The 13,073-nt window shown below is 62.3% G+C and overlaps 2 protein-coding genes and 1 long non-coding RNA gene across 5 annotated transcripts; 2 read left to right on the forward strand and 1 right to left on the reverse strand.

Annotated features, from left to right (window-relative positions):
• Positions 348-5,104, reverse strand: CRYBB1 (crystallin beta B1). 3 transcript variants are annotated; one of them, XM_021412485.1, is made up of 5 exons: positions 2,674-5,104; positions 2,011-2,170; positions 1,803-1,921; positions 797-1,156; positions 348-714 (listed from the first exon to the last, which is right to left on the reverse strand). In XM_021412485.1, the coding sequence occupies exons 2-5, from the start codon at positions 2,149-2,151 to the stop codon at positions 534-536; spliced, it is 801 nt and encodes a 266-aa protein (XP_021268160.1). In that variant the 5' UTR covers positions 2,152-2,170; positions 2,674-5,104; the 3' UTR covers positions 348-533. The 3 variants fall into 3 exon arrangements, with proteins under 3 accessions (XP_021268160.1, XP_021268159.1, XP_021268157.1); XM_021412484.1 differs by having other exon boundaries at positions 797-939; positions 1,024-1,156; positions 2,011-5,104; XM_021412482.1 differs by having other exon boundaries at positions 2,011-5,104.
• On the forward strand, positions 5,101-7,432 carry CRYBA4 (crystallin beta A4; the record flags this gene model as incomplete). The annotated part of the gene is made up of 4 exons (XM_021413068.1): positions 5,101-5,237; positions 5,306-5,447; positions 5,543-5,685; positions 5,780-7,432. Coding segments are annotated over 4 exons (570 nt in total), but the record flags the coding sequence as incomplete, so codon positions are not given.
• Positions 7,474-12,041, forward strand: LOC110406253. Its single transcript, XR_002443367.1, has 2 exons — positions 7,474-8,883; positions 9,140-12,041. It is a non-coding gene; the product is annotated as an uncharacterized LOC110406253 (long non-coding RNA).

Consider the following 13,073-nt stretch of genomic DNA (forward strand, 5'->3'; position numbering starts at 1 on the left):
CGCGTGTCCCTGCCTTGCGCGCGTGCACGGCGCGCGTGCGGGCGGCTGCGTGTCGCGCGCGGGTGTGCGGACGCCACGCGGGGAGCGGCGCGTGCGTGGCGTGTGCCTGCGGTGCCGGCGCTGCAGCTCCCACGGCCGCGGCTCCTCGCGCGCTCGTCCTGCCGCGTGCTGCGCGCACAGCTCTGGGCGGTGTTGCATGCGCGCTTCCAAGCAGCGCTGCGTGCGCGGCTCCGGGCGGTGCTGCGTGCGCGGTGCCCAATGGTGGGGGGATGCGGGGGTTGCCCCTGGGGGGGGGAGGGCCTCACTTTGAGGTTTGCAGGGAGGGAATGGAAGATGAGCCCCAGCAAGAATGGGAGCGTGGGGAAGCCGGGCGACGGAGCGCGCCCCGGGACGCACGCGGCAGGCAGCTCCATCGTTTGATTTTTTTTTTTAATTTGCCTCACAACGTCGAGTACACGCGGCGGCGGCGGCGGTGGCGCGGTCGATAGACACGGATAGTGCAGGGGGAGCGCGGGGCGGGCGCGGGGCCGCGCTCAGTTGGAGGGCGCCTCGGGGGTGACGAAGGTGCCCTTCTGGTCCCACTGCATGTCCCGGATGCGGCGGATGGACTGGATCTGGGGCTGGAAGGCGCACCACTCGTTCCAGTGCCTGAAGTCCCCGGTCTCAAAGAGGTACTGGTAGCCGCGGTACCCGGGGTACTGGTACCCGACCCAGCTGTGGGGAGAGCAGACGGAGCGCTGAGAGCCGTGCCCGTGCCCCCCCTCCCCCCGCACCCCCCGGTGCAGCCCCCGCTTACGTTCCGCTGGGCACCTTCACGCTACCCACGCGGTCGCAGAAGCCGTAAGCCCAGAGGCTGGGCACGTCGTCCTCCTGGATGTCCATCTTGTTGCCCTTGAAGTCGGCGGACTCGTACAGGGAGATCTTGTGGTCCTCGGCCTCCTGAGGGGGGGGGGGGGGGGGGACAGCGGCGTTGGGACGGTGCCCGCAGCGCCCGGAGCAGCGCGCGGTGTGCTGAGCACTCACCATTCGGATGGGACGCATGGACATGAAGCAGTCGCTGCGGTAGCTGCTGGACCAGGTGTCCCAGCGCGGGTACTCGCCCTTCTCCAGGATGAACATCTCCCCGCGCATGTTGGCTTGCTCGTAGGCCACCCAGCTGGGGACGGGCAGGGCATGGCACATCAGGAGCCCCGCGGCCCTGCAGCCCTGCAGGCGCTGCCCAAGGAGCAGCTCTGCTGCGGGGCCCCAGGGCGGCACGCTGTGTGCCGACGCTCATCCCTGCGCTCCCAGTGCCTTTGTTCCCCTTTTGCATCATGGAGCATGGGACCAATGCTTCCAGGCAACCCGCTGCATTATGTGCCTCCAGCCGTCGTGTCACCTAGGCTCAGTGCTCACACAGTGGCAATGCCACCTTTTTGGAAGGGTCACCTTGTGGCATCCGGCAGCAGAGCAGCCCTGCATTTGCTGCTGGCCATTTCCTTCCAGCATGGGGCTATTGCTGTTGGTGCCAGTGGGGATTTTCCTGATGGCAGAGTACCAGGGGCACTACAACCTCACACTTGGCTGATTTTATTTTTGTCTTTCCCTGTGCAAAGCTTTGGGCACAGTCCCACCAGTGGCTCTCCAGCAGACCCTGAGGGTTTGGGACCTGTCCCCCAGTGACATTGCATACCCATGATTCTACCCTTACTGCTGCTTTCCAGGCCTCATCCCACCTCCCCAGTGCTGCTGCGGCCCCTTCCCCTGCCCAGCTCAGGCCCAGGGTTGCTGGGTCCCCAGTGGGTCCCCACTGAGTCACTCACGGTCCGGAGCTGACGATGACACTGCGCACTCTGTCGAACCCGCAGTCTGCCAGGTTCAGGCACTCGCTGGTGAACTCCATCTGCCTGCCTTGAAAATTCTCCTGCTCGAAGATGACAATCTGGGGCAGAGCAAAGGGATCAGGCCCTGAGCTGCTGCCTTCCCTCTCCCTGACACTTTGTCCTTCTGCTAGGGGACATGTAGGCTTACCCTGAAAGCTTCCGTGGAGGGCTCTTCCCCTTTGCTGTTGGTGACGGGAGTGGGGTCAGAGGATGGAGCCGGCGCTGGGGCCGCCTTCTCCTTGTCCTCTGCAGCCTGGCCAGGAGCGGCGGTTTTTGTGGTCTCAGACATCGCGGTGGTCAGCTCGGGTCTGGGGGCAGAGGTGCCGGGGGGGTCAGTGGGGACTCGGCCCCAGTGGCGGTGGCATTGGGGTGGGGGTGAGGAGCTCCCCCAGGCGCGCAGGATACGGGTCCTGCCTTGGCCACAGGAGGTGCCAGCTGCCCACAATTCCCAGGAGAGCCCTGAATATGGCCCCATCACTGTGGGGTACCCGGAGCTCACTGGGACCGTCCCACACAGGCGTGCGTGGGAGCACGACCGGCAGCAGGGCAGCCCAGGGGCCACCGATGGGTGGTGGGGTGGGAGGGGACAGCCCTGCTTTGGCGTGACCTGCAGCGGGCACCCTGCTGGTGGCACCACAGTGGATGTCCCAAGGAAGGTCGGACCCTCCTTGCACCCCCAGCACCATGCTGGTTCGGGGTGCTCCGGGAATGGTGGGCACAGCGTGGGCACAGCCAAAAACCCACGTTTTCCTCTCCCCCCCTTGGGACTGGCTGGAGCAAGTGCCACCGCCCGGGGACTTTCTCCTCTTACCTGGGCAGCAGCTGCTTCTTGTTGGAGGGAGCAGGCTTGTGTTTCGGGGTGCAGTGGGGCCCCCACTTTATAGCCTGGCAAGGGCAGAGCGCGGGCGGGCACACAATGGAAGTGCGAGCTCATCAGTGTCTGCGCGGCCGCCCAGTCATCACATCCTGCAAAGCGCTGGACGAGCTGGAAGCCTCTCCCCGGCCCCGTGCCCAGCCGCTGAACCCAGCACTTTCCTTTATCCAGAGGCACAACAGAAGACCTGACCGCGCCACTTTGCCACACGCCGACACCACGGCCCCGCACAGGGCATATATACCCCTGGAGCCCACCAGCACCTGGCTCCAGTGCTGCTGCTGCTGCTGGGCATGGTACACCAGCCCCGTGGCTGCCCCAAACCCAGCCCCATGGGACTGAGCCAGGGCAGGGCCACGCAGGGCTCCCAGCCCCATCTCTCTGGCCCCACAGGTTTCTATCCCAGCACCGTGGGTGTGCCCAGCTGTGCAGTGAGCAGCCTGACCCTCTGCTTCCTCGTTTTCCTCCTGAACACTACCTGTCTTGCTTCAGACATCCCTCTGTACCTACACAGACCTGAGTGTGCTGAAGGTCATGGAACCACAGGATGGCTTAGGTTGCAGGGAGCCATAAAGATTACCCAGTTCCAACCCCTGCCATGGGCTGGGTCCCCCCCTCCCCCAGCTCAGGCTGCCCAGGGTCCCATCCATGGCCTTGGGCACCTCCAGGGATGGGGCACCCACAACTAAGTTGCAAGAATGCAAGACTTAAAGATTGTGAAATGCTTTGAGCATTGCTTTTGTGTTTGCTATTTTAATATTTTTTTCACAAGTGATGTGTAGCCGAAGCAGGCATTTCCTGCGGTGTCTCAGTCCATAAAAGCAGCATTCTCCTCTAAGGATGCCACAGCTGGCAGCCCCTGCCATCCCTGCTCTCTGTGCCCACTGTGTCCATCCCCACTCCACAGCCAGTTTTCAGCACGTTGAACACGTGCTATGCTCATTTGTACCATTCCTTGTTCTCCTGTCAATGTGCTGCATGGGAGCAAATCCCACCTCGGTGCAGCAGTGCTGTGTCAGCTGCTGGGAGGCAGGCAGAGGGAGTGGGGGATGGGGGGGCACCTGGGGGCACCCTGCCAGCATCCACTCTCCCTGTGCCTGTTGGGAGCCTGCATGCTGGCTTTCCTGCAGTCCCATCAAACCCTCCCAGTGCTCCTGCAGCATCGGTATGAGCTCTCCAGCGCGGACAAAGCAAATCACCCAGGGCTGTGCATTTGGTGAGCCCACAGCCCTCATTCAGAAGCTGCTGCTTTTCGTCCCCCTCGAGGGTAAAGTGTTAACTCATATTGGTGCCGTTTCGGCCGCACCATCTGGGACGTTTCCCAAAATGCCAAACAAAAAGCACTTATCGATCGCTTCTTCTTTTCCCATGTCTTTATCGACCGCGCCATCCCCCACGGCACCGCCGGGTGTGCTGCACTGCTGCTGCTCTGAGTGCTCCCTGGGGTCCGGTTCCTTACCGTCACGGTGGACAGTTTTCATGACTCCTGGCTTTCAATTTGCATTCATTTTCATGGTTGTTAGACACCTTTCTATTTTAAGCTGCGTTTCTTCCTCTTAGAGCCAGGTGTTTTTTTAACCACACTGCTGTGCTGGTGGCTCCCGAGTGCTGATCTCCAGCCCCCATCACCCTGCAGCTCCAGCTGCCCTCGTCCTGTTCCTGGTTTCCTTCCCAGTTTGCAGCCATAGGGGTGTTCCTTCAGCTACAGGGCAGGGGGTCACCATGAGCAAAGGCAGAAGGTATTTTGGCACAGTGTGGATTCCCAGGTCCCTGAGCACTGAGATAGGATCCATAAATCTTCATCCGCACCCTTAGGCCCCTATAATGCCTTTGCAAATCAGCCCCTGGCTTTGCCATGCCCTGTTCCCCGCTCTGTGCTCTGTGCATGGAGCAGGTGGAGGGCACAGCTGAGGGACATGCACAGACCCTAGGGCCATGTCACAGCCCGTGCCCCATGGGCTGGGAGCAGAGCTGCAGTGTCCCAGAGCTCGTGGCTCCCCCGCAGCATGGCCTTTGTTCTGCCAGTCCCTCCTCCTGCCATGTGCTGAGTTAGGGCTTTTGGTAATGCTCTCCTGCCCTGTCTCTATCTGGAGGCTATAAAAGCCCTGCCCGAGGGCTGCTGGCCACGCCACCTCCGGGTGCAGCGCTCGTCCCCAGTAAGAGCAGAGGGAGGGCAGCGCGGACCCCCAGCCTCCCCCTGTCCACTAGGGCACAGCTCTTGTCCTGTCCTCCTACGCAGAGCCGCGATGATCCAGCGTCGCAGGCCGTCCTCTGGCCTCTGGAAGGTGCAGGAAGCAAGGGAAAGCTGGGAGCACAGCCCCGGCCCCACAGACAGCGGGCATCAGGGCACATGCAGAGCTCTGATCCACCCCTGCTCCCCAGATCGTGGTGTGGGATGAGCCCTTCTTCCAGGGCAAGCGGCACGAGTTCACCGCCGACTGCTACAGCACGCCGGAGCGCGGCTTCAGCACCGTGCGCTCCTTCAGGATCGAGAGTGGGGCGTGAGTGCGGGGCCAGGGGGTCCTGCGGGGCTGGGGGTCCCCAAGGCGCTCACCCCCGGCTCCCGCAGCTGGGTGGGCTTCGAGCACTGCGGCTTCCAGGGGCAGCAGTTCGTGCTGGAGCGCGGCGAGTACCCGTGCTGGGAGGCGTGGAGCGGCAGCAACGCCTACCACGTGGACAGGATGAGCTCCTTTCGCCCCATCACCTGCGCCGTGAGTAGCACCCGGTGCAGTGACATGCCCGGACCCCGTGCTGTCCCCAGCCATAGTGATGTGTGGCCACGCCAACGTGGTGCCTCTCGGTGCAGGAGCACGGGCGCAGCCAGCTGCTGCTGTTCGAGCAGGAGAACTTCCAGGGCAGGAGGGGGGAGCTGAGCGATGACTGCCCCTCGCTGCCCGCACTGGGCTGGGGTGGCAGTGCTGTTGGCTCCTTCCTCGTCTGCTCCGGCGCGTGAGTAACGAGGCAGGGCTGGTGGCACTCTGGGGGGACCGCTGGCCGTGCCACCACTCTGAGACGCTGCTCCTTCTGCTCCATTCATCGCCAGGTGGGTCTGCTCGCAGTACCCCGGGTACCGGGGCTTCCAGTATCTCCTGGAGAGCGACAGCCACGGCGGCGAGTACAAGCACGTTCGGGAGTGGGGCTCCCACGCGCAGACGGGCCAGGTGCAGTCCATCCGCAGGGTGCAGCAGTGACTGCCAGCACCGCACTTGCAGGCACCACCCGGACCACACTGTGGTGGTGGCAAAGCTCAATAAAAGCTCCATTGTCCAACGTGGTGCGTTCACATTTGGAGGGGTATGTGGGCCAGGAGCAGCGGTGGGGTGTCCCAGAGGTGCCCACGTCCCCACCACTGCCAGGGGACCTGAACCAGCACTGTGGCTCCAACAAGGAGGGGGAGGATACCATGCTGCCTGAGCTCTTCTCAGGAGCAAGAAGAAGCTGCAAGGTCTGGCAGGCCACAGCTGCATGCTGTACACCCATATCCATACCTATGTACACCCCTGCACCCATGCACACATTCCTCCATACCTCCGCACGCATGCAAACATCCATGCACACACCTGAGCACGCACCTGTGCACTCATGTATGCACCCCCACCCCTGTGTCACCCCCATACCCATGGCAAAACCCTGCACACCTGTGCACCCATGCAGGTGCCCATATACACTCCTCTGCATTCATGCATCACCCCTGCAGCAATGCATGCAGCAGCAGTGTGCAGCCCTGCAGCGTGGAAGTGCCCAGAGAGGAGCCTCGGGGCAGGGCTGCTCCTCCTGGCCCTGCTTGGTGCTGCAGGGGATGGGGGAAGCAGGTTGCTGGTGGGGGCTGCTGAGACACTACCTTCTTTGGCTTGTGGGAAAACGGCAGTGAGCTGAGGCTGGCAATGTGATGGGAAAAAAAAAAATGGTTCAGAAATATTTCTCATTTCAGAAAACTCTGGAGAAAAAAAAAATGTTTGATGTCATTTAGATGTCCCATTTCTGACATTTGCAGAAGAAAGACCACCATTGGAGACAATGCTTCCTTGGGAAGGGATCCTCCTCGCAGGACGTAATAATTAAAAATACAGAATAGAAGAAGAGGCAGACAGTGTGGGGATGGGCTGAGCAAAATCCTCCTGCTGCCCAAGAACAGTTGCATGTGGGGCCATCCACTGGTCAGCGCCATCCCAGCGCCACTGCATGGCTGCGGGTTGGTGCCCATGAGGCAGGGAGAGATGCTGGCACTGGGACCAGCCCAGGGGACCGTGGGGCCGTGGGACAGCAATGCCTGGGCTCAGTGGCTGCGGAGGGGTCAGCCCAGCTTTCCCATGCTGCAGCTCTCTGTCCACTCCTGCCCACCCAACACGGCCGGACCCTGCGTGCTTGCTGTGTGCCCATGGCTTGCCTGCAGTGCTTCCTATATGGCTGTGTCCCCAGCACAGGTCCCAGCCCACAGCCCAGCCCCAGGCACAGCAGTGGCACAGCTCCCATCTGATGTGCATGGAGCTGGGCACGGTCTGTGCCCCCTGCACCTGCATGTGGGGTGATGCCCCTGGGGACAACGCAGTGGGGCAGCCAGGCACTGCCCCTGGGCACCTGCGCATGATGCACCCTGGCACGGTGACACCCGGTACCCTGCTGCTCTGGCACGGTGACACCTCAGCACCGCAGCACCCACAGTTGTTACGCTCTCCCCAAGCAGCAGCCACGGCTGCAGCCCCCTCCTGCCCCAACCCCCACCCACCACTTGGGGCCACGGGGAATGGGGGATGGAGGGAAAGTGCTTCGCCCGCATCTCCAGCATTAACATTTCATGGGCGCTGCAGCATCCTCCTGCACGTAGGTAGGGCTGCGGGGCCAGCAGGGGCTGCGGGGGAGGAGTTTGCATGGCAATATCTTGCACAGGGAATCTCTCTGGAAAGCTCCAGCACAAAGGAGCTGTACGGCGGCCAAGAGAGCACGCAGCCCACGGTCCCCGAGCCGGCCGCCACCTGGAAGCCAGGTAACGTTGCCTTTCCCTCTCCCTCTACCGTTTCCCAGTGGGAACACGGCCCTTCTCTGGGCCCCGGGTTGGGGAGCATTGGGTGCAGCCCCGGGAGCCCCCCGGCTGGATGCCAGCAGCCTCACACTGGATACCAGCACCAATACTGATGGGTGCACTGCCTGCTCGTGTTGTTTTTCAGGATCCTCAAGAATAGGGCTCGAGACAGGTAAATGGATTCTTGCCTCGTTTTCAGTGCTCCTGGAAGAGAAGCAGGGAAAATGCTGGTTTGCTTCTTTGTCTTGAAACCACCATTTTCCCCCGGGCCTGGTGATGTTAGGTGGGGGTTTTAGAGGAGAGAGGCTGAGGGCAGCCCTGCTCCAGCACAGCTCTTCCCTCTGCAAAGAGTTAACGTGACAGCTGCTGCTGGGCTCCTTTTGGGGAGCCATTTTCTCTCTCTCATTGTTCCACCGCCTTTGTGTGCGCGTCCATCTCGCCCCAGGAGCCGAGAGGAATGAGACCCCCAACCCCGCGGGGACCCTTCCCCTTTACAGCTCTGCTTCAGAGAGCAGCGGCCGAGCGGCATGGGGACAAAGGGCTGCAGCGGGGTGCAGGACAGCAGAGGGGGTGGGAGGGGTGGCAGGGTGCTGGGGGGGCCAGACTAGAGCCACTGCTGCGGGTGGAGGGAGGAGGGATCATCCCACCAGGCAGAGCAGCAACAATGGACCTCGGGCAGCAAGCAGCAGCTGCTCAGCAGCTGAAGTGCGCAGTCATCGCAGAGCGGCCCCACTGGGGTTTGGTGCCATTGTTGCTTTTCCCACACTGGCCCCCACGCTGCTTGTGCCCAGCGGGATGTGGCCAGGCAGGACAGCTGCCTCTGCTACAGCCCATGAGCAGAGAGATGGGGCATAGCAGTGGGTCCAGGGGCATCACAGGGTGTGGGGTGCCCTCACCGCATGGCATTGCCACGCTCCCCTTAAGCAGCGCCGTGATGGGGACCTCGGTGCTGATCCGACGGCGTGGCACTGCTCCTTGCTCTCTTGCTGCGTTGCTTGCTTTCTTTTGCAGCTGCTAATGACTGACCTGAGGTCTGTTCACACACAGTCCCCTGCGCAGCCCTCGCAGCGGAACAGCCCGACAGGATGGGGGACGCTGCACAGTGCCCGTGTAGCCAGGGAGCACAGGTAGGACCCCTGCGGGCGAGGTGGGCACCCCTTGAGCACCAGCCCCACACTACCCCCACAGCCTGACAGCTGGCACAGGTTTGTGCAGCCAGGCTGCACTGCCTGCACTCAGAGCTGCTCCATCTGCACCTGCAGCAAAGCTCCCACTGCCCTCCCTGGGGTCTGTGGGGCTGCATGCCCGGGGGCTGCTCCAAGGGGTGTGTGGCATTGGGGCGGGGGCTGCTCCCCGGGTGTTCACAGCATCTCTGCTCCCCAGCACCACCAGCCCCGTGGCTCTGGCCCAGCTCTCACCCGAGGGCACCGGGGCACAGGGATGCGACCGCCGCCTGCGCACGGACACCGGAGCTGCCGGCCCCAGCGGAGCCACCTGATGCCAGCCCGGCTGCTGCGGGGACACGGCCAAAGAGACGGTGGTGGTGGTGCCTGAGGACATGGGACCGCCTGTGTGCAGTTCTGCCAGGCGCTGGGCCCCTCTTCCTCCTGCAAACACTCCAGCACTGCTGGGGCTGTCGCCTCCTCGGAGCTCATCTCTCGTCCTCACGGTGCCAGGGCTGCAATTTGCAGGGTGTACTCGGGCGCTGTGTGCCTCAGCAGCACGGTGACAGCAGCAGGTCCCTGCCAAAGCGTTTCATCAGGAGGGCTGCATTGCGCTGACCCATCCGTTGACACCTTCCCATATCCCATAACCCAGTGGCAAAGCCCAAAAACGCCTCCTGCTCTCCAAAGCCAAACCCAGGGAGGTGCTGCCTTGCGCGGGGACTAACCCTGCCCGGCTGTGCATGCGTGCGCTCTGCTCCTCTCCAGCACTAACCAGGCCCCCCGGGCACCGCGTGCCCCTTGTGATCACTAACCCACTAACACACCCGAGCATGCCCTACTAACGGCCCCACTAACCGCGGGCAGCCCACAGGCCTTAAAGGGGAACAGAAAAGCTGGGTAAGTACGGGGCTGTGCTGGGAGCTGTGGGGCTGGGGAAGCCAGGCAGCATGTGGGGCAGGCAGGGCAGGCTGGGGAGCCCCTCTGCATGCCCCCTGCATGGGGCTGCTTTCTGCCACAGTGGGGCTGCAATGCCTGGGGTGCTGTGTATGGTTCTGCTGCTGACTGGGAGCCCAGAAATGGTTTTATCAGCAGAAGCTTTTCAGTTCCTTTTTAAGCCAGTGGATCTCTCTGTTACTAACACATTCCTGAACTGAATTAAACAAACTAATCGTTGCTGCTTTTCTCTTCATTTCTCTTCTAGTGTATATGTTCTCTAAGTGCGACTGACGATGCCATGCTTCTCTTTACTAACCGCCTGCACTAACCTCTCCTTACTTGTTTCTCTATTGCTGCTAACAATTGTTCTTTGCACTTGAACTTTCTGGTGCTGTTGGCCATGACAGATGAGTGGTGGCCCCCACCCACCTGGCAACCCATGGCTGCTGACCCCACACTCTGCCACCAGGTGCAGCGCAAAGGGAGAGGCTCAGGCCTGGGCTGCTGTCAAAATTTCCCTATTGGTCTTTCGTTTCCTGAGAAATTTCACGCGGTTCAATGAGGAAAAGATGCTGAGTGGAAAGAGGACAATGCCAAAACCACGAGCAACAATTGGCAATTGCCGCAATAATAAAGCTAAGCCGCCCAGAAAGCAGCACGATGGCCACGAGCCCCCTGGCCCCAGTTCACCTGTCATGGAAACAGCCTCTACGCATCAGTGCTCCCACGCGGGGTGGCTGCAGGCGCTGCCCGCTCTCTTTGCTCCCTTTTTCTCTCTGCAGTGATCTCGTGACCCTGATGCATGCAGAAAGGTGGTGCCAGCAGCGTGCTCCTAACTAACCACGAGGCTCTGAGGGCTGAGGCTGCCCATGAGTTGCTACTCACGGTGTCCTGCCAGCCACTGACGCAGCCACTGACGGTGACAGTGACGGTGATGGTGATGAGCTGGCCAGAGGCACTGCCTGACAGAGTCAGGCTGCTCCTAACGTTGGGGCTGGGCTGCAGCCTTTGCTTTGCTTTCGGTAGGTCTGAAATTAGGTAATACTCCCCTGCGTTTGCATGGGGTTGAGGCTTCAGGATCCAGCCATCTGCCCAGGTTTGGCATGCAGTGTGTGTAGGGCATCACCAGCATGCACAGGGCACAGTTTGTCCTGCATCCGGCAGAGGATGGGGCTCCTATGCTGCCTTCGGTCCTTGGGACAGGAGCCTGGCTCCTGGACCTGTAGCCAGGGGCACCAAGCTGGCTGCCCCCTGCACTCCAGCCACGAGTGGGGAATCTGCAGCTGAAGCACCTGAGGGCAAGCAGCTCCCCACCTCCTCCACGTTAACCACTAACCATCCATCCCCTGCCCTCAGCCGGGCTGTGATCAGGAGGAGTTTTTGGGCTGATGCTGATGTGTTTGGTTGAGGAGGATGCCTGCCTCTTCCTGATGGGGGAGCAGAGACGTTGGGTCCTCATGGAGCAGAGGAGCAGAATGGGGAAAGGAGCAGGAGGCAGAGGAGGATGGGAGGATGAGCCAGATCCAGTGCAGGGCAGGGATCCTCTGGGGCAGCAGGTTCAGGGCCCGGGGAGAAACCTGCAGCAGTGAGCACCTTCCATCCCTACATCACGAGCACAGGGCTGCATGCTCTGAGCCCTGCCTGCCTGGAGCTGGAGAGCTGCATCTTCCTTCACTCTACCCCGCCACCTCAGCACTCCCTACCTCAGCCCTATCTTTCCCTTGGCTGGGAGATGGTCTGTCTGTCTGTCTGTCTATTTATTCCCATCTGAGACCTGCCTGGAGATAGGTGGTGGTAAAGAGGGGCATGGGACCCCCAGCCATGCTGTGGGCAGGGGTCCAGACAGCGCCTGGCCCTGGGGTGCCCCATCCTGCCCAGGACACACCTTGTACCAGGGCATGAGAACTTTACTGAGTGTGTCACCTCCCTCCTGCCCTAGCTGTGACATGCCCAGTGTCTCGAAGGTCTGTGGGTGGGGGGGCATCAGAGCTGGACACAGGGGTGCTAAGGCAGGCGCGTCCCCGACAGCCCGCTCAGTGCCCGGTGTTCCCACAGTCCCGCAGTGCTGCTGGGTGCAGGGTTCAGTGCTGGCACGGGGCAAGGATGCTCTGGGGAAAGGGACGTGGGGCTGAGGATGTCCTTACTGCCTGTAATGTCTGCTGTGAACATGGCAAGTGTGCAAACACCTGTGTGCGGTGTCTTTGTGGGGTGTGGGGGGCCGGGATGCTGGGAGAGGGTGGGCTGACTCTGTGGGACCCCTGTGGGTCCAGGTCCTGGGGAGTGGGTGCAGATGCCTCTGCAGCTGCAGGCCTCATTCTGCTGGGTTCTGAGCCCCCATGCAGGAGCAGAGCCTGGGTCTGCGGAGTCCCCAGATTCTGGCATTGCAGCCAGTGGCTCCTCCCGCCCCACCGGGAGCAAAGGGGGCTGATGGGCTTACACTGGGGGCAGTGCGTGGTGAGGGCAGCTCCCCTGCATGCCATGACACCAAGCGCACGGGACCAGGACGGGCAGTTCTCACTGCAGCCACACCAGCAGCAGGACAGGGATTGGGGCAAGAGAGGACAGAAGAGCTGCTGTGCAGGGGAGGGGGCTGCATTCCAATGCAGCCGGGGCAGGGCATGAGGGATGCCCCTTGCCCGAGCATGGATGTTGGATGAAACCGGAGCAAAGAGATCCGTGGCACACCCAGCACACCTGGGCAGCACTGCATGGGGGGCGAAACCGGAGCTGGCAGCACGGCAACCGCCAGCCCCAGCTGATGGCAGGGTGCACACAGCATGTGCACACCCACTGCGTGGGTTTGGGGCCGAAGAGCTGTGGGCAGCCGGGGAGGGGGGGGATGTAGGCGGGGTCTCCCCAGCTCCAGATGCAGGCGTGGAGCTGCGGTACCGGCCGGGCTCGGAAGCAGCAGGTGGAGCTCGTGCTCCGCCAACCGACAGCAGCTCGCTGCACGCCGCTCGCTGTACGCTGCGGTGTCGGCCCCGCAAAGGGCTCAGCCCGGACCCCCGAGCAACAGCGGAGACACTGCGCAGGAACGCAGCCCGCGGAGCGGATGCTCTGGGGAGCACCCATGGGTGCGGCTCCCATTCGGGTCTCGGTGAGCGTGGCCTTCACCTGGCCGGTGTCCCCGTGGTTGGCTGCGGGTGCTGTGCGGGCAGGACAGCCCCAGCTGCCGGCCCCCTCCCTTCCAGGCAGCGCGGAGGGGAGCAGCCGAC

This window comes from Numida meleagris, chromosome 14 (genome assembly GCF_002078875.1).
Source record: "Numida meleagris isolate 19003 breed g44 Domestic line chromosome 14, NumMel1.0, whole genome shotgun sequence".
NCBI lineage: Eukaryota > Metazoa > Chordata > Aves > Galliformes > Numididae > Numida > Numida meleagris.